The sequence below is a fragment of the Nicotiana attenuata genome, unplaced genomic scaffold (assembly GCF_001879085.1).
Source record: "Nicotiana attenuata strain UT unplaced genomic scaffold, NIATTr2, whole genome shotgun sequence".
NCBI classification, from domain to species: Eukaryota; Viridiplantae; Streptophyta; class Magnoliopsida; order Solanales; family Solanaceae; genus Nicotiana; species Nicotiana attenuata.
In genome coordinates, this window is record NW_017676854.1 from 10,966 (window position 1) to 20,435 (window position 9,470).

General features: G+C 43.1%; 1 protein-coding gene across 1 annotated transcript; it reads right to left on the reverse strand.

Moving 5' to 3' along the window:
* Positions 1-454: 454 nt before the first annotated feature.
* On the reverse strand, positions 455-6,465 carry LOC109221231 (putative late blight resistance protein homolog R1A-3). Its single transcript, XM_019385693.1, has 4 exons — positions 6,389-6,465; positions 1,714-2,527; positions 1,444-1,629; positions 455-1,366 (listed from the first exon to the last, which is right to left on the reverse strand). The coding sequence occupies exons 1-4, from the start codon at positions 6,463-6,465 to the stop codon at positions 455-457; spliced, it is 1,989 nt and encodes a 662-aa protein (XP_019241238.1).
* Between the last annotated feature and the right edge of the window lie 3,005 nt (positions 6,466-9,470).

Genomic DNA, 9,470 nt, shown 5'->3' on the forward strand with positions numbered 1-9,470 from the left:
TGTTCAATTATTTTGGCAGAATCCTCAGCAGAATTGCTGCAATTATGTAACTCAATGGACTCCAAAGTACAAATTTCCCCAAAATCTGTTGGAACTTTCTTCCAGGAAGACGCAGTTCTTGAGAACAAGGCGTTTTAGATTTGGGAAGCTATCACTACTAGCTTCCCAATAATCAAATAATATGTTGCTAAGTAACATCAACTTCAAGCTTTCAAACTTGTCTTTAACACCCAATCTCCATACTGAACCGCTGACTGCAAGATCTTTAAGTTTGAGCTCTTCAAGATGTGGCAACATGACAAGAGTTGATATGTCTTCCCAAGGAAGATGAAACCCGCCAAATAAAGTCAACATCTTAAGTGATGTTGGGAAACGAAAACCGTTCTTGATGGCATCTGCCGGATAACTTTCCGATAAACACTTCAATGCTTCGACTTTTCTCAAGCTGGACATATCAATTACGCCATTTCCCTCTCTTCTTAATTATGCAATTGGCTGGACTCTCTGTTCGGATGATCAATCTCATTAGATTGGGAATGCGAGAAAAGACTTCATTTGTACAACTGCTGATACAGAGAACAGAAAGTTCCTCTAGATTTGGCATCCATGTCACGAGATGCTTATTTCGAATGCTTTCTCTTTTAGGACTGGGCAAATAACAGCCTCCCACCAGATGTATATGCCTCAAGTTCTTCATCATCCATATGTTCCCTGGTAAAGTTGTAAATGGAAAACGTTGTTTCGAAATTAGAGTTTGCAAATTCTGAAGCTCTGAGATTGATGCAGGAATATTGCCTCTAAACTGAATTTCAAGATATCTCAAATGAAATAACTTTGTAATCACAAGTGGAAATGAATGGAATTCTTCATGGAAGATGGCCAATACCCTGACAAGGTTGAAAGGGGAGATAACTTCATGGACCGTATGATGTGGGGAGATGGACAATACCTCAAGAAGGGTGTAACTGGTTGCACAAGGTCGTCTTAATCGAGAAAATAAGTAGATAGATCTGACAAAAGGGGGTAATAGGTTGCAACGATTGTCAGCTGAATAAGATTGGGTTTGAAAACTGAAGCGACGGACATTATGCTTTTGTGTTAACGGAAGAGTAGGAGCTTCATTAGTTCTTTGAACATGCATAAATTTTGTCATTTCAGCTTCTATCAAACAGAATTCACGCAGTAGATCATGCATTTCACATGCTTTTATCTCACCATTGAATCTCCTTTTCCTAACTATTATCAAGTTCCTACTGATAAGATCCTCCAAATAATCTACTGCCACTTCCTCCAAGCTTTTACCGCTTCCAGATGTCCTTATAAAACCTTCCCCGATCCATAATTGGATCAATCTCCAAGTCTCAACCTGAAAATCCTCCGGGAAACTACCCATAGAAAGAAAGCAAGGTTTGAGGTGATTAGGCAAGTGGTGGTAACTCAAACCGATTGAGTAGCAATGATTTCACCTAAGGTTTGGGCAGCATCCTTCCAACAATCTAATGTCCTTGCCACTTTACATAGATGTCCCGCAATCACTGAAATAGTTAAGGGTAGTCCTTGGCATTTTTCTACTATTTTCTTTCCAATATTTTCCAACTCAGGAGGATGATCATGTTCTGGTCCAAACACCTTATCACGAAGTTACTTCCAGCTGTTATCTAAATTCAAGGGGTTCATCTCATGAGGGCTACTAGGATTTGCATATTTTACTACCTCTGTTTCCCTAGTAGTCAATAAGATTCGACTCCTGTTGTTGTACTCTGGAAATATTCCTCTTATGCTATCCCAAACATCCGTACTCCAAATATCATCTACAACAAAAAAGTATCTTCGACCCTTTAGGTTTTTCTGCACTAGGTCTGCTAACTCACAGTCATCCATCTTATCATAATCTTCCTTGTTAAGAATATTTCTTTGCTTCGAAATGCAATGTAAAGCTTCTAACAATACATTTCTACTTCGATATTCTTGAGATATTGTAACCCAAGCTAGAATGTCAAAATGGTTCCTGCTTGTCAGATGATCATAAGCTTTTCTAGCGAGTGTTGTTTTGCCAATGCCACCCATGCCTGATATTGTGACAATGTCTAAATATGGTGGTGGTCCTGTCAGTCTTTTAACAATTATTTCCAAGTCATCATCAAGTCCCTGCACGATGGCGTCTTCCAAATTTGGCAGCAATTGATTACTTTTAAAAAAAGTGCCAATCAAAGAATACCCAGATGATTCAAGAATTTGATCATCATCATCATCATCACCATGAGAACTTGTGCTTAAATCAGAAATAATCTGCATGACTTCTTTCTTTGCTGTATTGACTTTTTTAACAACTGGTCGCAAATTCCAGTATAAAAATATACGTGCTATTATGAGCTTCCAGCTTGAGACTTTGATTGTCTGATCAATCTTTAGCTCAACGAGTGTTTGACCAATCTTCAGCTCAACAACATCTTCTGCATCACTAACAGCAGCTCTTAGTTTTTCCTCCAAAGATTTGACTTTTTCAGGGTCAAACCTACTGTTATTGCTAGTTTTTTCAAGAACATTTTAAAAATATTCAGCAGTATCATGAAGAGATTCGAGCGTTTTAGCAGTTTGACCTTGAATGAGCTTTGGGTTTCTCTGCTGAAGTTGCTCAAGAGTTTGAAGAAGAGAAACTACAGCAGTGTAAGCCATCAAGTCAAGAATCAGATTGTGGAAATGATGGCAGCTTCGGCTAATATGGAGAGGAAGCTAGGAACAAAACAATTTTTGGGAGTAGAGAAGAAAATAAAAATAAGAAGATAGCATAAATATTTTCACTTGAAAAACCCTTTACAAAGCTAAGTACTCGAGTATCACAAAGTTTTCAACACCTTCTTTGTAATACCCCAATACAAAACCCCTCAGCTCTTTAACTATTTTCCTCTCAAATTATATTTATCTGTGTGACTTGATAATCCAAACGAGTGGAACAACCCCCATTTATAATATGGCTTCCTTGGGTTTGTGTAAATTTTTAATCCCACAACTTGTTTATAACACCCTTTACTTAATTTCCAGCACCACCTTAGTGATCATGAGTAAACTATTTGACTTACTAAAAAAATCTAAGTCAAGGCCAGTTAGTTGGGTGCGTGGAATCAGAGCTTTTTCGTTATAAAGAGGATATTCTCCTATCCATTTTCATTTGATTAATGTTCTTTTTGATAATTTCTTTTGAGGATGGATAACTATGTACTAATTAATTTAAAAGGAACCAATTTGTTTATGTGCTCTGGTTGGAGTAAACAAGCATCTTTAGAGTTGACAATTAATGGAGAGGGTACGTGGAGTTGGACTCGCCTCCGAGCGAGGTATTTCAAAACGCCCAAGGCTTACTTGGCTGGCTCAAATCTTGCGAGGCTTATGTCCCAAACGCCCTACTGTGAGCCCAACTGACGCTCAATGTTGGGGCTCGTCCAACAGTTTCTACATAAATCCTGTGTGAAATTTCCTTATTAGTCTATTGACCCTCAAATTCTTTCACTAACTCGTGACTCATAAATGTTCTATTCATCTGTCGAAACATAAAGTTAGAGATCATGTTCTATGATTGAGAACATCGTAAACTTCATTTGAACATTTCTGACCCCACAATTGTTATATAAAAACCTGTAATTAATTTAATTCCCAACACCATGTTAGTGTTTATAACAAACAATTTGACAAAAAAGAAGCTAAGTCATTGCCAGTTAGGTGCGTGGAATCAGATCTGTCAAGTTATGTTGAAGAGTAGGAATAATACTAATATACTCCGTCATTTTCATTTGATTAAAGTTTTTTAAAACTACTTCCTTTCATATGATAGACAGTTTGACTACTTGTTTATTTGCTCTCACCGGAGTAAACAAGCATCTTTTGCCGTTGACTGTTAATGAAGATTGTTTACCTTGAAAATGGTAATAATAATTAGATTTGATTTTGTGGTTCTAAAAATATGTGATCTATTTTTATGCTAGTTGTTAGGCAATAGATGCTAACTGAAGGATTAGAAATTAAAATGGCAGCTTGCAGATGGCAAATAATCGAACCGAAATGGCTGGGAATCGAGGCCTCGAGCTTGCGTATACGGTGCCTCGAGGTCGAATCGGATGCCCGATTAAGGGCAATCGATGAAGGATTAACAGTTATGAGAGCTGTGGTTGCGGCTCTTTATGACCAATAATGAGCAATAAATGAAGAGCAATTAATAGAACACAATGAGTAAAAGCAATAAATGCGAATAAAGAACCAAGAGAATGTGTTCAAGCTAGAGAGTAGACAATGTTCTTGTATGAATATAGTGTGTTGAGTCTTGTGTATCAGATCTCTTTTACAAAATGACAAGGATCCCCTTTATATAAGGAGGGAATCCCATCATAGTACATGAGTAATTATTACAAAGAAATATAGCTGGAACAGCTACTTACTAGTGTTTCCCTTGCAGGCTTTGTCAGCTTTGATCATATGCCTTGGGAACTTCCCGCTGGTGCGTCGCAGCCGTTGGTTTGCATTGCCTCAAGGTCTATCATCACGAACCCTCGGGGGTGAACTCCGAGCTATACTTCGTACTTTCCGGGGGTGGTCTTTTTTGAGGCGCCCTAGTGATCATAAAATCGAGCCCTCTGATTTTTACCGTATACAGATAGTCCCCGCGTTTCTTAGAATAAAATGATAAGAAATGATTTCGACATCGATCCCCTCGAGCTCCTGTGATGATGTCATGCTTATGACGTCAACTTTTGCGATAGCCGAGATGTCCCATCAATATGTCTTTCCGAGGAACATTTGACGTAGCGCCAGTTTACTTTCTCAAGGCGATAATATCGTCGCCGATCCGTTTCCCAACAGGCATTGATTGCGCCTGTCGATCCGTTTTCCAAAGACATTGATTGCGCTGCTGGTTACGCTTCCTCCTTTCTATAAATGGAAGCTTTCTTGAATCAAAACTTCATTCAATCGTTCTTCAACAGCCTTTCATTCCTCTCTTCTCTTCGTCCTCATCCAAATCCATTTCCCATGTTTAAAGCCTGTGATCATAGGGTCACATGGAAGAGTTCCCATCAGTTATGCCATGACTCTTTCCCAGAGCCTTCCCCTAGTGAGCGGGATCGCACTGGTTTGATGTTGTTGTTGTTGTTGTTGGCCCGAAATAATGAGAGAGAAATCTCAAATTATCTTTGCATTAAAGAGCATGCGGACTATAAACTTCTGCTCATCTCTCCTAACTACCCGGTGCGACACTTCACTCCTATTGCTTTCCGTGGAGTGAGGTGGTACCATCTACTAAGTGTTGCATCCTGCACCGGTGCAACGTCTCAAGAAGTGGCTTCACAATAGTGGCGCTGGCGAGACCCATATTCGCTAAATTTTTCACCCAGCCACTTCTTCATCTTTTTCTGCTTCTTCTTCATCGTTTTCTGCTTCTTCCTCATCCTTGAAGATGCCGTTTAGAAGGTCNTAAATTTTTCACCCAGCCACTTCTTCATCTTTTTCTGCTTCTTCTTCATCGTTTTCTGCTTCTTCCTCATCCTTGAAGATGCCGTTTAGAAGGCCGAGGTGAGGGCCCGAAGAAATGATTCTCGAAGGCATTGCTCCCGAGGATGTACCCCCGAGAGTAGATTAGACTTTTAGTTGTTACTTTTGCTTCATTGTTTCTGTATAAGGACCATTCGTGGGCTTTTGTAGTCATGTGTAAGGTCCCTTCATGGGCTTTTTGTGATCATCGTTTATTAATGCAAAGAATTTTCTTCAATTTGTCTCTGATTTATGCTAGATTTTCCTTTATTTTCATTTGTGAAGAATCTGAGTGCATGACTCTACCGATCGATCCGAATACCGGGCCCGGGTGCAGTTATTTTCCCGGTTCCTGATTGGTTGATATGATATCTTGTGGAGCCCTTTGTCGTTCCTCGGGCTGAGCCCGGGTTGAATAGATACAAGCTTGGGCTGCCAGGACCCCCGAGTGAGAATAGGGCTTTGAATTATAGAACGAAACATAGCCTTTCAGACCCCGTCGATAGTCCTCGAGGGGGGACTTGCTCAGATGCCTGAGAATAAAGATAGCCTTTAGGCTCCCGGAAGCAGTCCCCGAGTGAGAATTCTCTCACGCTCGGGCGACCTGAAAACTTTTTTTGAACTTAGAGCGAAGATAGCCTTAAGGCGTTATAGATAGATCCCGGACGAGGGTTCGCCTGGATTCGGATAGCCCCTGGATTAAAGTAACCGAAAGGACGTTTAACTCAATCCCAAGGCGAGAAATAGCCCTAGGGCTTTATTAGTGATCCTCGAATGAAAACTGGCCCGGGCTCGGGTAGCTCGAGGGCCAAAGAATCGGATGAATGACCCGTGTTTGTCAATAGCGAAAATCATCGAGGTAGGGTACCACCTCGGGGTCAGGATTATATGAGTAGCTTCTCGGGGCTTATCTTTCACATTGACAGGGGTCCTCAGATCAGGCACCATCTCGAGGCCTGTAACGATGCTAATGGCTCCTTAGAGCCTATCTTCTTTTTTATAGAGATCCTCGAGATCGGGTACCATCTCGAGGCTTGTAATGATGTTACTAGCTTCTCAAAGCCTATCTTCTTTTTGATAGAGATCCTCGAGATCGGGTACCATCTCGAGGCTTGGTTGATCTTCGTGGCCTTCTGATTCCCAAAACGTCGTACGACAGCGTTGATCGTATGGCATGGTTATGGGACGACCGAGGTGATCCTGCCGGTACTTCTTCCCAAAGCGATAATGGCTTAGCCAGTATTTTTAAACTTTGCCTTTGAGCAAGGCGGATAGTTGCCGCTTGCTCTATATATAGGTTTGTCTTCCTTTCTTTGAAGATTCCGCTATTCTGAGTAGCTATCCTCCTCCATAGAGCTCTTCTTCCCTGTGTTAGGTCTCTCACTTTTTTAATTTAGAAGCCCTCGCTCAAATTCCTGCCCCAATTCTCTGATTTTATCACAGTTATGGCTGTTACGCCAGGATCTGTTTGGCGAAGAGAAGGAAGTTCTGCCTTTAGTTCCCGCCTGGTTGATGGTGTGCCGCAGGTGTCTGGCAAGCCAACCTTGGGGCATTTTGTTTCGAGGGGGGACTTTTCGTCGGAAAAACCTCCCAATGTTCAGGGTCATTGGGAATATGCCTCGAAGTTTATTTCTTTGATAGGAGAGGGGCACCTTGAGTTAGTGAGGAAAGATTGTGGATGGGGGGAAAAGGTGGTACTGCAGGTACCTTCCCCCAGAGAGAGCATTATGGATCATGCCGAGGGGTTTTTTGAACGTATACACGTACCCCTTTACAATGGGCCCCCCTGATAGACTTGTGCTCGACTTCTGTCGAAAGTATCGAGCTACCTTGGCACAGATCCATCCGTCGTTTTGGAGGATAGTATTGATGATGAGATTCTTTGCGGAGGAAGCAGGGCTTGAGTTTACCCTCAGCCATCTCATCAGGCTATACCGGCCTTTTCATCATCGAGGCCTGTTAACCCTACGATGCCGATCCACCATGCCCTTTGTTGTCTATGATGAAGAAGATGGAGATCGGGGATGGATGAGCCGATTCGTCCGAGTACGGACTATCGACGTTATCCCTAAGGAGTTTCTGCCATTTCCGAGGAATGGAATTTTACACGTAAGTGGTACACTTCGTGCTTTCGTTGGCTTATGGTGGAGGCAGGCTCCGTAAATGCTCCTTTTTTTTGCAGCAATTCCATGGATGCCATACGAGGTCCCCGTCCTGACGGATTGGGTTTGGAAGTTGGCGACCCACTCGACTTATGACGATCGTAAGTGTCAAGACTTGTTCAAGGGTAGATGGGAGGCAAAACACCACGGTACGTGCTGTGTGTTTTGCTCCTTTTTTGAAAGGTACTTTCTTTTTATGTGTACTAACTCCGCCATCATAGGCATTGGGGAGTTCTTTCAGGTAAGATCGTGCCCTCTCAGAGAGGGGGAAGGATCGTCAGCTTTTAGGCCGAGGAATAGTAATAATAAGCGAAAGGAGCCTTCATAGGGCGACGGTGCCTATAGCAGGATGAGTCCAGCCCGGAGGCTCAAAGAGGATGCATCAGCCGAGCCTGTAGGGCCCGAGATCTCTGGCCTTGGAAAAACGTTCCCTCCTCCGCTGCCATCTTCTTTTTGCGTCGGATGTATCTCGAGGAACGAGGGTTCTCTGCCGCCGACTTCTTCTCCCGTCGAAGGTACTTCGAGGGATGCTCGAGGCCAGGGGCCGTTTACATCGAGCGACCATGTCCCAACCGGGAGCAATTTTACTGGGGCTGATGGAGCCAAACTAGTAGATGTGCGTTCGACCTTTGAGGAAGCTCAGCGGCTCTACTCTGTGGTGAGTTTTGGCCGATCGTGTCGGTTCTTTAGCTTTTGCAGCTTTTTCTCTTTTATCGAGTTTCTCCTTCGTAGGCTTTTAAGAAGCTCAAGTCTGAGCTGCTTCGTTGTAAGGCCTTGCTCCGAAAAGTCGTGAATGGGGGGAAATCCCTCAGGCTTCTTTGCGACGAGAGAGAAGACGAGTTGGCACACTTGCGGTATGAGGCGAGTCGAAGTCTGGACTACGAAAGCTACCTCGAGGAGCAGGTAATTTTTGTTCCAAGGGAGTGCATGTTTTTTCTTCTATCTTCTGAGGCTAATGTTTTGTTTTCTTCAGTTGCAGAAAAAGACAGAGGACCTGGAACGCCTTCGGAGCGAAGTTGGTCAAGCCAGGTCTGAGTGCAATGAGCTAAAGGCTCGGGTGGATGCCCAGGTTACGGCTAAGAAGGATGCTTTGGCTAAGGCTTCTGCCCTCGAAGTGCAACTCCGTAACGCTAGTGAGAACAGCTTGGTCCGAACGGACATGATTACAAAGCTCGAAACTGAGCTTCTGAGGATGAAGGCCGAAGTTGCAGAGGCTCGGGCTGAAGCCGGAGCGATCCGAACTAAGGCTGATAAGAAAGTGGGCTGCCTATTTGAAGGACGCTGCCGATGAGCTGAGCTGAGAGGGGCTCTTGACCGTGAGAGCAGAAGCAAGGAGTATGCTCGGTTCAAATCTCGGAGGGAAACCCTCGAGGAGATCCATGCTAGGGGCTTTGACCTCTCGAAAGAGATAAAGCAGGCAAAGGCGGACAAATATGGCGCTAAGTTCCTTCTGTCTGACGCCGAAGATAGCGAGAAAGAGGTCGATGGACCATAGTCCCCGAGGGGGACGTAGGTTTAGGATTTTTTCCTTTCAATCTTGTGTATAGTGTTCCCGGAAGATCTTTTAGATGGAGCCTTATGTAATTAATATATGGAAGGAAAGCTTTTTGGTTCCATTCTTCTTTGCATGTGCACGTCTTTATTTGCTTTGATTTTCGACGCCCTGTCAATGATTTGCGGAAAAATTGGGCCTTAGGGTAAAGAACCCTTAGGTTTTCAATATGGCTCTGTGACACGTCGGGCCGGCCCGTAGGCTCTTATGCGTTCGCCTTCAAGCGTTTTTTACCGTGT

Excerpts from the sequence above, each read along its gene's own strand:
- LOC109221231 (XM_019385693.1), bottom strand. The coding sequence starts at position 6,465 with ATGGTGCCTGATCTGAGGACCCCTGTCAATGTGAAAGATAAGCCCCGA. Across the intron at positions 2,528-6,388 it reads CATATAATCCTGACCCCGAG|CAATAACAGTAGGTTTGACC; the intron begins GTGGTACCCTAC and ends TGAAAAAACTAG. Across the intron at positions 1,630-1,713 it reads TGACTACTAGGGAAACAGAG|GTGTTTGGACCAGAACATGA; the intron begins GTAGTAAAATAT and ends CTTCGTGATAAG.